General features: G+C 41.0%; 1 protein-coding gene across 4 annotated transcripts in view; it reads left to right on the forward strand.

Moving 5' to 3' along the window:
- TUBGCP5 (tubulin gamma complex associated protein 5) overlaps window positions 259-16,592 on the forward strand; it is a 46,571-nt gene continuing 30,237 nt past the window's right edge. The window contains exons 1-8 of one of the 4 annotated variants that reach the window (XM_021075115.1): window positions 259-437; window positions 3,080-3,133; window positions 3,242-3,350; window positions 5,887-5,983; window positions 6,850-6,929; window positions 7,601-7,736; window positions 14,298-14,415; window positions 15,454-15,543. In XM_021075115.1, the coding sequence (XP_020930774.1) occupies window positions 292-437; window positions 3,080-3,133; window positions 3,242-3,350; window positions 5,887-5,983; window positions 6,850-6,929; window positions 7,601-7,736; window positions 14,298-14,415; window positions 15,454-15,543 (830 nt within the window). In that variant the 5' untranslated portion in view covers window positions 259-291. The remainder of the gene's footprint in view (window positions 438-3,079; window positions 3,134-3,241; window positions 3,351-5,886; window positions 5,984-6,849; window positions 6,930-7,600; window positions 7,737-14,297; window positions 14,416-15,453; window positions 15,544-16,592) is intronic. The other 3 variants (XM_021075113.1, XM_021075116.1, XM_021075114.1) reach the window with 3 other exon arrangements.

Genomic DNA, 16,592 nt, shown 5'->3' on the forward strand with positions numbered 1-16,592 from the left:
CCTGAAGAAGTGGCTGCTTTCAGAACATCAGAAGATACACCATCAACCAAGGTTAGTCAGAGGTTAGCATTAATATAACAAATAATAATGGCTAACCCTTTGAGGACGTTCCTAGATTTCCCCAGGTGAGACGGGAAAACGCACAACCCAAGCCACCAAAAAGAACCTGAGCCGAGACTCAAAGCGCCGGCAGCGAGAACTCTCGCGAGAGCGGCGGCACCTCTCCGAGTTAGCTCGAATTCTCGCGAAAGCGGACGCAACCTCGCGGAGAGTGGCGGGAGCGCGGGCGGTATGGCGTCCCCTGCGCCGTCCTGGACCCGGTTGGACCCACAGCAAGAACGCGATGTGCGCGAGCTCATTCGCCTTGTGTCGGGCGTGCAGGACGAGGCGGACCCCAACTTCCAGCTCGCTCTGCACTTTGCCTGGTCCAACTTCAGGTGTGGGCGCGGCACCAGGGATGGGAGGGTGTCTGGCGAGGTGTAGGGCGCATGAACAGACCGGCGGAACCCCCGCGCGCCCTGCTACTCCAGCAGCTTGGCGCCCTCGGTGCCTTCTGGGTCCCCGACGCAGTGACACACGCAAGCACGAACAGTGGGTTGTGGGTTGTTGGTGGTCGTCTTCCTGTTTTAGAAGCGTGCTCCTAGGGAATCGGTCTGTCTGCCCTGTACCCTGCTCCGCCCACTGCATTTAGCACGGAACACAGCACATCAAACCTAATTTTTGAATGGGTGTGTGAGTGAAGGTTTTGAGCAAAATAATGGCCACACTTTTTTAAAAACTGTATTCTCACTGACCCCCTCTCCCTGCTTGGGCCACTCCAGATTTCTCTTACCCTGCTCTCCTTTTGCTTTTTCCAAAATGCATAGCCTAACACATTGGATAACTTATCTGTTGTGTATTGTCTTCTCCACCCTACTCCCCCACCTGCAGGCAGAAAGCAAATTTCACAGGAGTAGGGATTTTCGTCTGTTACGTTCATTTCTTCTCCCAGCACCTAGAACATTTCTTGGCATAGAGTACTCCGTGCCACCTAATGCAACATCTAATACAGTTTTTCATGTAATTAATTTTTATTTTATATTTATTTATTTTTTTGTCTTTTTTGGCCTGCACCCTGGGCATATGGAGCTTCCCAGGCTAGAGGTCTAATCGGATCTGTAGCCGCCGGCCTAGGCCACAGCCACAGCCACAGCAAGGCTATATCCGAGCCAGATCTGCAACCTACACCACAGCTCACAGCATCGCGGGATCCTTAACCCACTGACAGAGGCCAGGGATCAAACCCGCAGCCTCATGGTTCCTAGACCCATTCGTCGTTTCCACTGCGTCATGATGGGAACTCCCATGCAATTAATTTTTAAAGATTTTCCACTTTAGATACTTTGGTGAGGTCTGAGCTCCCATTTTTCGTTATAGAAGATGTAAATTAGATGATACTGCTGTGATCATTACTTGTAATGAAATTATTAAAAATGTTAGTTAATATTTGTTTAATTTCAGAAATCTTGAATAGTAAACAATGTTTCAAAATCTGTAATCTTGATTATCAACATTAATGATCATACATAAAGTTCCTCCTTGGTTTATAATAAGAATAGACAATGAGTCTAAAAGCCTGCCAAGTTTCTGAAATAAAATACTCAGTTCTTAAATGTAGCTTATAAAGATAACAGTTCCTGAAGAGGTCAGATAAGAGAGACATTTAAATGCGATATCCCAAATAATTTTTATATTAACATTTCTAAATGACAGTAGGCAAATGGACATCATTTTAGTTTTAGAGACATTAGAAGTTACTATCTACTTTTATACATTGAGAAACTAAATTATAATAGGTAAAGTGGTTTTCCATTCAGCCATTTACTGGGTTAGAGTTAAATATGTTATTTAGTGGTTTAATTTACTTCTTTTAAGTACAGATTGTGTGGCTTTGGTACTAAAAGATGGAAAACAAGGGTAAATGAGCTATACAATAATTCCATGATGATTTAATCCATCAGAAAAATGAACAATTCATGTTTGCTTTTTAAAAAATAGTGGCCACATTCTAGGCCCTAGAAATTCATAGATAGGTGAAATAGAGATTTATCCTTAAGTAAGACAGGCAAAAATTATATATGATGTAGAATAGGATTTTGTTTGTTTGTTTTGCTTTTTAGGGCCTCATCCACAGCATATGGAAGTTCTCAGGCTAGGGGTTGAACCAGAGCTATAGCCACCGGCCTACACCACAGCTCACAGCAGTGCCAAATCCCTGACCCACTGAGCGAGGCCAGGGATCAAACTCATATCTTCATGGATACTAGTTGGAGTCTTTTCTGTTATGCCACAATGGGAACTCCCTAGAATAGCACTTAATAACCTGAGAGCCTGAAGATGGAATTCATGTGTTAATGGATTTGGATGTTTTTTCTTATGCTAATTATACTAACCTCTAACTAAAAGCATTTCCTTTAACTATGAAAGCAACAAGCAGTAAGAAATAGCTAATGTGTGACTGTGTCACCAGTAAAAATCATGTACTGTCATATTGTAGTTATTACAGATATTTCTAAATATTTAGTACTGTTACCGTTACATATTATGAACCCACTGCTAGATCTTGTTACTTAACACTTTAAAAAAAATGTTTCTTACTATATCACAAACTTTAAAAAATATTTCTCCACAGTATTTCAGTATGCCCAGTTTCCTTTGTATTTCATTTTATGATTTAAAAGCATTGTCTTAAGAAGGGATCTCTAGAATTTACTGGCCTTCGTCATGGCATAAAAAGATAAAGAATCCCTGTGATAGAGTGTGCTATGCTGGACTTAGACACAGGGCATTATAGGAAGACAAAGGAGCCAGAGGACAGAGTTGGGGAGCTCAGGACAACCTGTGTCCTGTAGAAAGGGTGCTTGAACAGTCTCTCAGATTCAGTGGTTGCATGAATGATGGAGGTCATACAGGGAAAGAGGTGCATTCACTGGAACCATAGGTGGGTATAGGTTGTCTGGGGTGATGTAGAAGGCTGTGGGACTAGTCTCCTTAGCTATATATGACAAGATTGATGGAAGGATTACATCTTCTCTTTCAGATTTCATCGTTTCTTAGATGTCAACAGTCATAAAGTAGAAAAGACAATAGAAGGGTATGTCAGTTTATATATATATGTATGCATACTCAAATATATTTTCTTATAGACCTTTTTATTGGTATAACTTTATAATTAATCAGGTGATTTTTTTTAACATTTTAGAATTTATGAAAAATTCATCATTCATTCTGATCTCAGCAAAGCTGCTAGTTGGAAGAGATTAACTGATGAATTTCTAAATGCATCTCTTCCAAGTATAAAGGAAATAAAGGTATGCTGTATTGTGAGATCTTGGTTGTATTTTACTGTTTCCAATCTGATTATCGTCAGCCTGTTTCTATTCACATTTAACAGTCATTCTATTTTAGTATTATTATCCACTGAAGAGAACCAGATTCTCGTGGAAGTTGACTTGTGTTGCCATCAAATCAGTGTGCCTCAGGCTTGTGATGAAAGAAGTATGTTCTTATTTAATCATCTTAGCCCCAACCTATTATGGACATTGAGATCAGAGACTGGCACAAATAATAGCACTGTCTGGCTGTCTTAAAACTTTTAAATGGCACTTGGCAGTAATAACTATCTATATAGATGTCAGGTGCTGTTCTGAGCACTTCCATATTTAGTCATGGGTCTCTTAGGCTTAATGATATGTTGGAAGGATTCACAGAATTTTTTTCTTTCTTTTTTTTCTCTTTCTTTCTTTCCATTCATTCCCAGTACCTGTGGCATATGGAGATTCCCAGGCTAGGGGTAGAAACAGAGCTATAGCCGCTGGCCTACACCACAGCCAGATCAACGCAGGATCTGAGCTGTGCCTGCTACTTATACCACAGCTCATGGCAATGCCTGATCCTTAACCCACTGAGTGAGGCCAGGGATCAAACCCATGTCCTCATGGATGCTAGTCAGGTTCGTTAACCACTGAGCCATGATGGGAACTCGCCCATCTTCTTTTTCTTCAATACATTTAGTGACTTTGGTGAAAGCATCATATTAGCTGATTGATAGATTAGGTTTTGGCCATTAGTGCTAATTTTTAGTTCAGTGATTACTTCAATTAATGAGTCCTCTAGGTGTCAAGCTCCCTTATAGATTTTAGTGAAATAAAGAAGTGCAGGGGTAGAGGAATAGCATCAACCAGGTCCTCTTCGCAGGACCATGTGCTGCTTTGGGGCATCTCCACACAGCTACAGGGTAGCAGTTCTGGTCCCTGGCAAAGCAGGGAGGTCTTTTACTGTGTGTGGTTCTCTTTCACTGGTTATATTCACCTGTTTTCTGGTGTACAGAGTCCTTCCAAAGTAAACAATTGACATTAGCAATTACTACTACTAAATAATTTATGTATTGAGAATTATTTTCTTCGGGTATTTACATTTTAGACCACCTTTCTCTGGGGAATAAGAGAATTTAAGGCATTTCCAAGTGGAGAGATTATTCACAGAAGGGCAGGTGCATGTGGTCTTATTAGTGATGTATTGGCTTATCATGCCCAGGAAAGTCTACCGAGTATCTGCTGTGTCCCTAACATCACTGGGTGGTAGGAATACAGAATAAACAAGAGATGGTCATCACTGCCCAAGTAGTTATTGAATAGTTATTTAATTGTAATTATAAATACCATATACAGTACTATAGAACATTTGAAAGGGAAGGCTTGCATGAGATTGCCCTTACCATCCTTGAATTTAATTCATCTCATCTTTCCATGCATAGTTTATGACTTTCAGCATATTTGGAGTACTTGTATTTTTTGGCAGTTTTTATAATTTATTTTAAATTATTTATTTATTTATTTCGCTTTTTTAGGGCTGCCCCTGTGGAATATGGAAGTTCCCAGGCTAGGGATTGAATCAGAGATGCAGCTACCAGCCCATACCATAGCAACATTTGGTATCTTTTTATTATTTATTTATTTATTTTGTCTTTTTGCCATTTCTTGGGCTGCTCCCGTGGCATATGGAGATTCCCAGGATAGGGGTCTAATTGGAGCTGTTGCTGTAAGCCTACTCCAGAGCCACAGCAACTGGGGATCCGAGCCGTGTCTGCAATCTACACCACAGCTCACTGCAACGCCGGATCGTTAACCCACTGAGCAAGGGCAGGGACCGAACCCGCAACCTCATGGTTCCTAGTCGGATTCGGATCGTTAACCCACTGAGCAAGGGCAGGGACCGAACCCGCAACCTCATGGTTCCTAGTCGGATTCGTTAACCACTGCACCACAACAGGAACTCCTTAATTTTTAAATTTTTAAATTTTTTTTAGGGCCGCACTTGCGGCATATGGAAGTTCCTAGGCTAGAGGTTGAATTGGATCCCCTACGCCACAGCCACAGCAACATGGGATCCAAGCCACATCTGCAACCTACACTATCGCTCACGACAATGCCGGATCCTGGGGTGAGGCCAGGGATTAAACCCGCATCCTCTTGGATGCTAGTCGTATTCTTAACCCACTGAGCCACAAAGGGAACTCCCCACCCTTTCTTTTGTTGACCTTGACATTATTGAAGAGAGCAGGCTAATTATTTGGTAGCTTGTCCTTCAATTTAGGTTTGTCTAACAATTATTGTATATGATTCAGGTAATACATTATTTGACAGGTTCCTTATCTGTACATGTTTGAACTATAAAAACAAGTTTAGAGATTGAGATTGTGGTTTTTTTTTAGGTATGATTTATGTTTTCTCAAACCAGGGGGGAAAAACTGAGGACCTAACTGTCATGAGGTTATCTTTTCTTGAACAAGTTTAGAAAGCTCTTACCAACCTCTGTGAATCATGTTTTTCATTTCTTGTTTTAAAGACAGATGCCCATTATTCCATACTGTCACTTCTTCTATGTCTGTCTGATTCTCCTTCAAACAGCAATTACGTGGAAACACCAAGAAATAAAGAAGTGGGTACGTTACTAAATAAAAAGTTGTAAAAAGTCTTGAAACTGAAATATTTCTGTTGCCTTGAATGCAGTTGTGATTTTCATTTCATTTACAATATAAATTCTGACTTAGTAAGTTAAACTACTTTCAGTTCTATGAAAGAGAAAATTTCTTTTTTTTTTTTTTTTTGTCTTTTTAAGGCCGAACCCAAGGCATATGGAGGTTCCCAGGCTAGGGCTCGAATTGGAGCTGTAGCTGCCAGCCTATACCACAGCCACAGCAATGCCAGATCCCAGCTGCATCTGTGACCTACACCACAGCTCATGGCAACTCTGAATCCTTAACACACTGAGGAAGGCCAGGGATGGAACTCGAACCTCATGGTTCCTCGTTGGATTCGTTTCCACTGCACCACAACAGGAACTCCTTTTTTTTTTTTTTTTTTTTTTTTTTTTGTCCTTTTTAGGGCAGCATTGTGGCATATCGAGGTTCCCAGGCTAGGATTCGAATCAGAGCTGTAGCTGCTGGCCTTCACCACAGCCACAGCAGCACGAGATCTGAGCTGAGCCTATGACCCACACCATAGCTTACGGCAATGCAGGATCCTTAACCAACTAAGTGAAGCCGGGGATTGAATCTACAACCTCATGGTTTCTAGTCGGATTCGATTCCGATGAGCTACGATGGGAACTCCAAGAAAAATTATTTTTGAGGATGAAAAAATGTTAACTGTGTTATAGAATGTCAGTTTATGGAGTGTTTCAGTATTTTTGATCTCTTATTTCCCAAGTGTATTTTATTTTGTGCATTGTTAGATTTTTTACTATAATTTCAGAGTTTCTCCTACATGTTTTTGATAAAGCTGATGAGATTCTTCTATTATATTTTAGAGAAGAAAGATGATTTTGACTGGGGAAAATATTTGATGGAAGGTGAAGAAATTGACCTTGGCCCAAACGTAGACACACCAGTAAGTGACAGCCATTTTGCTATGAAAAATATAAATATATGCCAAGCGATACAGATGATTTTTATGGATCTTTCTGCCCTATAGCAACTTAACTAAAACAGAACAATGTGTACCAAATTAGAGTAGTTTATTATGGAAGAATGAATAAGATTTTGCACCAAAATGTAGGTACTAGAAAGTTGAACAAAATGAATATAAGTATCCCCTAAGGAGCTATAAATCTTGAGATTTTGCCACCAAAACTAATTCCATCCTGTAATAAATACTAACTTTCAAGTCATGTAGGAAAAAGTTTCATTTGGTATAGTTTTTGCTTTTCTTGTGGAATTTTCTTAATCTTTTAATCTAAATAGCTCCAGTCGTTAGGTGCTCTAGAGGTAAGGTGTATTTCCTTCTTTTTTTTTTTTTTTTTCTTTTTAGGACTGCACCTGCAGCACGTGGTAGTTCCCAGGTTAGGAGACAAATCGGAGCTCCAGTTGCTGGCCTATGCCACAGCCACAACAATGCCAGATCTGAACCATGTGTGTGACCTACACCATAGTTCACGGTAATGCTGGATCCTTAACCCACTGAGCGAGGCCAGGGATCGAACCCACATCCTCATGAATACTAGTTGGGTCCCTTACCTCTGAGCCACAGTGGGAACTCCTGTATTTCCTTCTTTTAATCAGAACTGGTCTGAAGAAAGTGAAGACGAAGATGATCCACAGCCCTTGAGCAGAGAGGACTCTGGGATTCAGGTGGACAGGACACCATTAGAAGAACAAGATCAAAGCAGAAAACCAGCATCTCGAGTCAGCTGGAAAGGTACTCTGTTCTTGGATGCTACCGTCATTTTCATTTTCTTTTTCTTTTATGGCTGCACCTGTGGCATATGCAAGTTCCCAGGATAGAGGTCAAATTGGAGCTTTAGGTGAGGTCTACACCACAACCATGTCAACACTGGATCCAAGCCACATCTGTTACCTATGCCACAGCTTGTGGAAACACCGGATCCGCAATCCACTGAGGCCAGGGATCAAACCTGCATCCTTACAGAGACTACATTGAGTCCCTAACCTGCTGATCTACCGTAGGAACTCCTTTGCATCATTTTCTTTTTTCCTTTTTTTTTTTTTTTTTGTCTTTTTTGCCATTTCTAGGGCCGCTCCCGAGGCATATGGAGGTTCCCAGGCTAGGGGTCGAATCGGAGATGTAGCCTCCGGCCTACGCCAGAGCTACAGCAACTGGGGATCCGAGCCGCGTCTGCAGTCTACACCACAGCTCACTGCAATGCCGGATCGTTAACCCACTGAGCAAGGGCAGGGACCGAACCCGCAACCTCATGGTTCTTAGTTGGATTCGTTAACCATTGCGCCACGACGGGAACTCCTGCATCATTTTCTAATAGAAAAATTCTCTGGAAGGAGAGCAAGCTTTGAGAGTCAGTACCATGTGATTTAAGATATTGGTAAGCTCTGTCATCCTTATAAAACAAACCCTTTTGTTAAACGACTAGTAAATCTTTCTTCTTTAGTGCCTAAGAAGTAGCTCTATAGAAGTAATGTTGCAAAGCATTAACAATGCAGTTTTGGTCTTTTTTAAATAGTTCTGAGAACTTTGTTAGTCCTAAATGGTTGTTATTTTTATTAGCAAAGAATTGGCTTTGCTAAAGTCAGTGACTAGATGAAAAGAAAAAAAGATTTATGAAATTTAATTTGATCTATACAATTTAATTTTTATTTATGTGACTTTTTGCTTTTTAGGGCCGCCCCCGAAGCATATGGAAGTTCCCAGAGTAGGGGTTGAATTAGAGCTGTAGCTGCTGGCCTACACCACAGCCACAGCAACACAGGATCTGAACCATGTCTGCGACCTACACCATAGCTCACGGCAACGCCGAATCCTTAACCCACTGAGCAAGGCCAGGGATTGAACCTGTGTCCTCACAGGTACTAGTCAGATTCGTTAACCGCTGAGCCACTACGGGAACTCCTAATCTATACAATTTAATTTTAAATTTGAATGTCTGCTTTTTTTGTTTTTGTTTTTTTGTTTTTGTTTTTTTTTTTGGTCTTTTGTCTTTCCAGGGCCTCACCCACGGCATATGGAAGTTCCCAGGCTAGGGGTCTAATCAGAGCTATAGCCGTCAGCCTACACCACAGCCACAGCAAAGCCAGATCCGAGCTGAGTCTGTGACCTACACCACAGCTCACGACAATGCCGGATCCTTAACCTGCTGAGTAAAGCCAGGGATTGAACCCGAAACCTCATTGTTCCTAGTCGGATTCGTTTCTGCTGAGCCACAACGAGAACTCTGGCTTTTTCAATTTTTATTGAAAAAAATATGAATTGGTAGACTCTAAAAAGAGCTGGGAACAACCTTGGACATTAGAATATCTACTCCTATAGTTCTCATGTGGAAGATAAATAAAGGCCTGGTTACAGTGGTTTTCCCATGGTTACAGCTGTGCAGCTAACCCCAGAAGCTGAAGTCTGTGACCTGGCCCTGTTCACTGTACCTGAACCTTGACAAATGAGCATAAAGTAGTTAAAGCTGATTTAGTATGCTAAGGATTCTCTGGTTTCTTTTCTCTTTAACTTTTGAATTGGACCCTTAGGGCAGATTGTGGACTAATTAGCTCAGAGCACAGCAGAAGCAGTCCTTGCAGGGTCTTTTGGTTTAATTTATTTCTTCTCTTCTGCTGTTTCTGATTTTTCACTCCCCTTTCCCTTTCTCTGCCAGCCCAGTGACAGGATCTTGTTCTAATGTATTTGATATCTCTTCTCCCATATGTTGAGTTTTTATAAAGTATATTGTGTTGGTTGGTGTATTCTGTTGTTTGGGGGTTTTTTTGTGTGGTTTTTTTTTTTTTTTTTTTTTTTTGCTTTTTTTTTTAGAGCCACACCAGCAGCACATGGAAGTTCCCAGGCTAGGGATTGAATCAAAGCTGTAGCTGCTGGCCTACACCACAGCCACATCCACACCAGGTCTGAGCTGCATCTGTGACCTACGCCATAGCTCATGGAAATGCCATATCCTTAACCCACTGAACAAGGCCAGGGGTCAAATCTGCCTCCTCATGGATACTAATTGGATTGTTCCTGCTGCACCACAATGGGAACTCCTGGTATATTGTGTTTTAAATTAAATACTGATATTATGCTCTGTGTGAACTGTATTCTGTTCCTCTTTTCATTCAGTTCTGTTTTAAATCTGTCCATGTCACTCTATGAACATCGTTCTGTTGCTCCTAACAGCTTCATGGGATGCTGCAGTTTGCAGCACCACGTTTCTATTATTGCCTTTCTTATGGTCAGGCCCACCCTCACCCCCTTTCCCATATCGACCTGGCCCAGATCTCATCCCCATTTGATTAGGTCCCCCTCTGGTTCAGTCTGCTGTTGTTTTCATTTGCACGTGTCAGCTACTTAGGATAAATACTTGGGATCCCTTAGGTCCTTCAGTCTTGTGCCTTCCATCATGTATCGAGTGACAACCTTTGCTTGTTTTTCTTTGGAGTTTCATGTCCTTCTTGTCCATCCTCACCACTCAGAGTTCTTTGTATAACAAGTTTTAGACATTGCAGTTATCTTCCTCTAGTTAGTTTCCTGTTAACATTTTTCATAGCATCCTTCAGACAGAATCTGTTATTTTAAAAAATATTTTATTGTATTCAACTCTGAATTTTTCATGATATTGGTTAGAATTTTGGGCCTTGATATTTTTCTCTTCAAAAATATTCACCAGTATTTTCCTTATGTTTGCTTTTTTATAGCTTGTGTTTAGTGACCACCAGATCCTCTTCTATGTATGAAGGGTGGTTAAATGGCCCAGCTTCTTTTTCTCCCATGTCATGAGCAGATTTCTCAGTATTATCTAGTGAACAGTCCATTCTTTCCACATTGCTTTGTGGTTCTAATATTACTATATAGTGATACACTTATTTATTTCTGAACATTGAATTCTCTTCCTTGTGCGTGAGTTGCCAAGGAACAGACTTTTAATTTATATGGCTTTATAATATATTCCAACACATAGAAGGTAAGTTTCCCCCTCATCTCCTTTATTCTTTTTTTAAAATTGGCTTGGCTGGAGTTCCCATTGTGGTGCAACAGGAACGAATCCGACTAGGAACAATGAGGTTGCAGGTTCAATCCCTGGCCTTGCTCAGTGGGTTAAGGATCTGGCATTGCCATGAGCTGTGGTATAGGTTGCAGGTGCGGTGTAGGCCAGCAGCAACAGCTCCGATCAGCTCCCGGGAACCTCCATATGCCGCGGGTGTGGCCCTAAAATGCAAAGCAAAAAAAAATTGGCTTGGCTATTTGTGGACTGTAATTCTTCTATAGGTATTTTAGGAGCAGTATCAGTTCCTTTTTAAAAATCCAACTGGAGGGAGTTCCTTGGTGACTCAGTGGGTTAAGGATCCAGTTTTACTGCTGTGGCCTGAATTCTCTTGCTGACCCAAGAACTCCCGCATGCTGTGGGAACAGCCCAAAAAAAAAAGTCCAGCTGGATTTTTTATTGGGATGGCATTGAATTTATAGATTTAACTTGAAGAGATTCGATGTCTTTACTGTGAAAATATCTACCCTGTAATTTTTTTAAGTCTTACAAGATAGGAAATTTTCTTTGTAAAGATCTTAAGTATTTGCTAACTTCTACATACGTTAATAATTCCTATTGTGAATGATGCCTTTTTTTGTCTCCTTTATGGTGTAGGGGGACACTTGGTTTTTGTAAAATGTTCTTATATCCAGCATTCTTGCTGAGCGCTCATACTGATTATAATTGTTGATCCCATTTGGTTTTGTTTTGTTTTTTTTGTTTTGGTTTTTGTTTTTTGTTTCTTTTTTTTGTTCTGTCTTTTTGCCTTTTCTAGGGCTGCTTCCGAGGCATATGGAGGTTCCCAGGCTAGGGGTCTAAACAGAGCTGTAGCCCCAGGCCAACGCCAGAGACACAGCAACACGGGATCTGAGCCATGTCTGCAACTTACCCCACAGCTCACAGCAATGCCAGATCCTTAACCCACTGAGCAAGGCCAGGGATCAAACCCGAAACCTTATAGTGCCTAGTCAGATTCGCTAACCACGGAGCCACGACGGGAACTCCTCCATTGGGTTTTTTATGTAGGTGATCAGTATTGTTTGCAGATATTCACGGTTTGATCTCCTTTTGCCAGTTCTTATACATTATATCTTCCTAATGATGTATTAACTATGTCTCTTTTCTGGCCAGTTCTCTAGTCTGCAGAGGAAGCAGGGGCAATAGGTATGGCTTTCCCGGGGTGAGTTGCCCCTGAAATTCCTCAGTTATTCTGATGGATTTTGGTATAGGTTCTGGATATGCGGCCTTTATCAGATTAAGAGTTCCATTCTTATTTTTCTAGACATCTAATCATAAATATTGAACTTTATCAAGTGCTATTCTTTATCTGTGAGATAATTCTATAGTTGTTCTCTTTTACTGTTTTACTATATTGGTAGATTATCTTATGGTATATCATTCTTGAATTCTTGAGCTAAACTTCCTTAATTACTATTTTTTTACTACATTCTTGGATTAGATTACCTATTTCTTAATTCAGAATTTTTATTTATTATTTTTTATTTCTTATTTTTGTCTTTTTGCCTTTTCTTGAGCCGCTCCTGCGGCATATGAAGATTTCCAGGCTAGGGGTCAAATCAGAGCTGTAGCTGCCAGCCTATGCCACAGCCACAGCAACGTGGCATCCAAGCCATGTCTGCGACCTACACCACAGCTCATGGCAACGCCGGATCATTAACCCACTGAGCAAGGCCAGGGACCAAACCCACAACCTCATGGTTCCCGGTCAGCTTTGTTAACCACTGAGCCACGACGAGAACTCCTAATTCAGAATTTTTAATCTATTCTTTTTTTCTTTTGCTTTTTAGGGCTGGACCTAAGGCATATGGAGGTTCCCAGGCTAGGGGTCTAATTGGAGCTACAACTGCTGGCCTACACCACCGCCATAACAACACAGGATCTGAGACGTGCACCACAGCTCATGGGAGCACTGGATCCTTAACCCACTAAGCAAGGCCAGGGATCAAACCTGCAACCTCATGGTTACTAGTCAGGTTCATTTCTGGTTTGCCACAACAGGAACGCCTTAGTCTATTCTTTGATGAATTACCTTTTCTTTTTTTGTGGGGGAGGAGAGGTTCTTTTTAGGGCTGCATCCGAGGCATATGGAAGTTCCCAGGCTCGGGGTCAAATTGGAGCTTTAGCTGCTGGCCTACAATACAGCCACAGCAATGTGGGATCCAAGCCACATCTTCGACCTACACTGAAGCTCACAGTAACACCGGATCCTTAATCCACTGAGTGATGCCAGGGATTGAACTCGAGTCTTCATGGATACTAGTTGGGTTCATTACTGCTGAGCCACAACGGGAACTCAGAATTACTTATCATATCTTTATCTGGTTTTATAAGCAAGGTTATATTAGCTTCAGAATGTTAAGCAGTTTTCCCTTTTTTGTTTTCTGTAATAATCTGTATAAAACATCTAATCCTGTAATTCCTGTTGTGACACAATAGATTAATGATCCTGCTTGTCTCTGGAGGTGCTGGTTCAATCCCCAGCTCAGCACAATGCGTTAGGATCTGGTTTTGCTGCAGCTATGGCATAGGTCCCAGCTCTGGCTGAGATTCCATCCCTGGCCTGTGAACTTGCATATGCCTTGGGGGCAGTCAAAAAAGAAAAAAAAAATCTAATCCTTCAAGGTTTAGTACTAGTCCTGAGGCTTTGAATATGCATGCGAATATCTTTGGGTACCATTTCATTTTCTTTCCTGATTATTGAACTGTTCAAATACATTGTTTGTGTCTTCTTATTCACGGGGTTATTTTTAAATTGAGTATTTTTTTCTTACTTTCTAGCAATGACAAATTTTGTATGTCTCTCTACATAGATAGTTTTCAGTATATGATTACATTTCAAATGTCAGCTGTTATTTTATTTATTAATTTATCTTTTGTCTTTTTGCCATTTCTTGGGCGGCGTCCGCGGCATATGGAGGTTCCCAGGCTAGGGGTCGAATCAGAGCCGTAGCCACCGGCCTATGCCAGAGCCACAGCAACTGAGGATCCAAGCCATGTCTGCCACCTACACCACAGCTCACGGCAACGCCGGATCCTTAACCCACTGAGCAAGGCCAGGGGTCGAACCCGCAACCTCATGTTCTTAGTCAGATTCATTAACCACTGAGCCACAACGGGAGCTCCCTGTCAGCTGTTATTTTAAAGAGCCTTTTTCAGTTGAATATTCAGATGGAGTCATAAGTCCACATATTGTAGCAGAGTTGATCACGTGTTTCTTTTGTTAGCTCTCATGAGTTAAACATAACTAAATTTCATTCCAGTAGATGAGCCGGATGCCCGAAGCTGGCTAGAACAACACGTGGTCCGTCAGTACTGGACCACTAGGTCCTCAAAGTTTCCTCATAGTTTACATTTGCACTCCAATCTAGCTGCCGTCTGGTAAGTAGCTAAAGTTTTCTTTTCATATGTTGATGGAAGAGACTTTAATGTTGTTGTTTTTCTTCTTCTTCTCTTTTTTGGCTGTCTCATGGCATATGGAGTTCCTGGGCCAGGGATCAGATCTGAGCTGCAGTTGCCACTCATGCCGCAGCTGTGGCAACACTGGAATCCTTTAACCCACTGTGTTTGGCTGGAGATTGAACCTGCGTCCCAGCATGCCAGAGACACCACTGATCCCGTTGTGCCACAGCAGGAACTCCAAAACTTTAATGTTTTAATATTTTGTTTTGATTTATGACTTAAATCAAGTACTTGAAATTTTTAACAATTTCAGTTGAACTGTTTTAAATTATTATTATTATTTTTTTTTTTTTTTTTTGTCTTTTTGCCATTTCTTGGGCTGCTCCCATGGCATGTGGAGGTTCCCAGGCTAGGGGTCGAATCGGAACTGTAGCTGCCAGCCTATGCCAGAGCCACAGCAACACAGGATCCGAGCTGCATCTGCAACCTACACCACAGCTCACGGCAATGCCGGATCGTTAACCCACTGAGCAAGGGCAGGGATCGAACCCGCAACCTCATGGTTCCTAGTGGGATTCGTTAACCACTGCGCCACGACGGGAACTCCCGTTTTAAATTATTTTGATTATTATTTTTAAATGAAGTTATTATTTAACTATAATCTGTCTTTTGATTTGTTCTTTTAAATGAATTGGTATATGTTAGGCCATCTGTTTGATTTCTGTTTTAGCACACTTACTGAAAAAATAATTATTGTTTTTCTAAAACAATACATAATTTTAAGCATTTGCTAAGTCAGCAATAAACATAACAATTAATATTGCATTTAAGGAGCCTCCTGAGAGTATTTTAGTTTACTTGTGAAAATGAATATGGGAGAACATTTAAAACCTGTTTTACTTCTTTGCTTATTGATTACTGATTAAGTCATCACTAAATTACATATATTTTTTGAGACTTGTAATTTTACTTAATGAGAAATCTTTTCATTGACATTTGGTGTTTGTCGTGTAATAGGGATCAACACTTGTACAGCAGTGACCCCTTATATGTTCCAGATGACAGAGTTTCTGTTACGGAAACACAGGTTATTCGGGAAACCCTATGGTAAGAACTGTTAACCTAATTCATAAAGACTATTAGTGAAAAGCAGAATTTTGTTTTTTTAAAGAAAAGTGTTCAAGATTTTTCATATGCAAATAGAGGCAGGCCATTAGGTAGGAACCCAAAACACTTCCCTGTGGGCATGTAAACTTAAATTAGGGGACTCAGGAAGCCTAAACTTCAGATTTGACCATGGAGATTTTGATATATTATATTAACTTCTTTTTAAACTTACTTCTTACTTGATTTAACTAAGATTAGACTGTATGACTTCAAATTGAGGTGTCTCGTGTGCTGCTTACTCCTTTTTAGGCAGAGCCTCTCAGTGAGAGTTACCTGTGCCCCTACCTAGAAAACAGGAAAGTAGGAATTTAAATTGTACTCAAAAATGGAAATGATGTTGCAACAGAAGAAAGGCTGGGGAAAAAATGTAATTGTAATGTATACATGTAAGGATAACCTGACCCCCTTGCTGTATAGTGGGAAAAAAAAAAAAAAAAAAGAAATGGAAATTAAAAAAAAAAATGGAAATGAGAGATATAACATGTAGTGCTATTACTACTGAGATTTCCAGGGTCTGGTTCTCTCTGCCATAAAATAAAGTATTTACATTCCTAAAAATGGAACGATCTGTTTGGACCATCGCATGTGTGAGAAAATGCTTTGACAATACTGTTTTGGACTTTATTTTATTTTTTTCAATTTTATGGCTGCACCCATGGCATATAGAAGTGCCAGGGCCAAGGATTGAATCTGAGCCACAGCTGCAACCAATACTGCAGCTGTGGCATGCAGCTGTGGCAACACCGGATCCTTTAACCCACTGCACCAGGCTGGGGAATGAACCTGTGCCTCCACAGTGACCCAAACTGCAGCAGTTAGATTCTTTTTTTTTTTTTTTTTTTTGTCTTTTTGCTATTTCTTGGGCCGCTCCCGTGGCATATGGAGGTTCCCAGGCTAGGGGTTGAATCGGAGCTGTAGCCACCGGCCTACGCCAGAGCCACAGCAACGGGGTATCCGAGCCGCGTCTGCAACCTACACCACAGCTCATG

The sequence above is a fragment of the Sus scrofa genome, chromosome 15 (genome assembly GCF_000003025.6).
Source record: "Sus scrofa isolate TJ Tabasco breed Duroc chromosome 15, Sscrofa11.1, whole genome shotgun sequence".
Lineage (NCBI taxonomy): Eukaryota > Metazoa > Chordata > Mammalia > Artiodactyla > Suidae > Sus > Sus scrofa.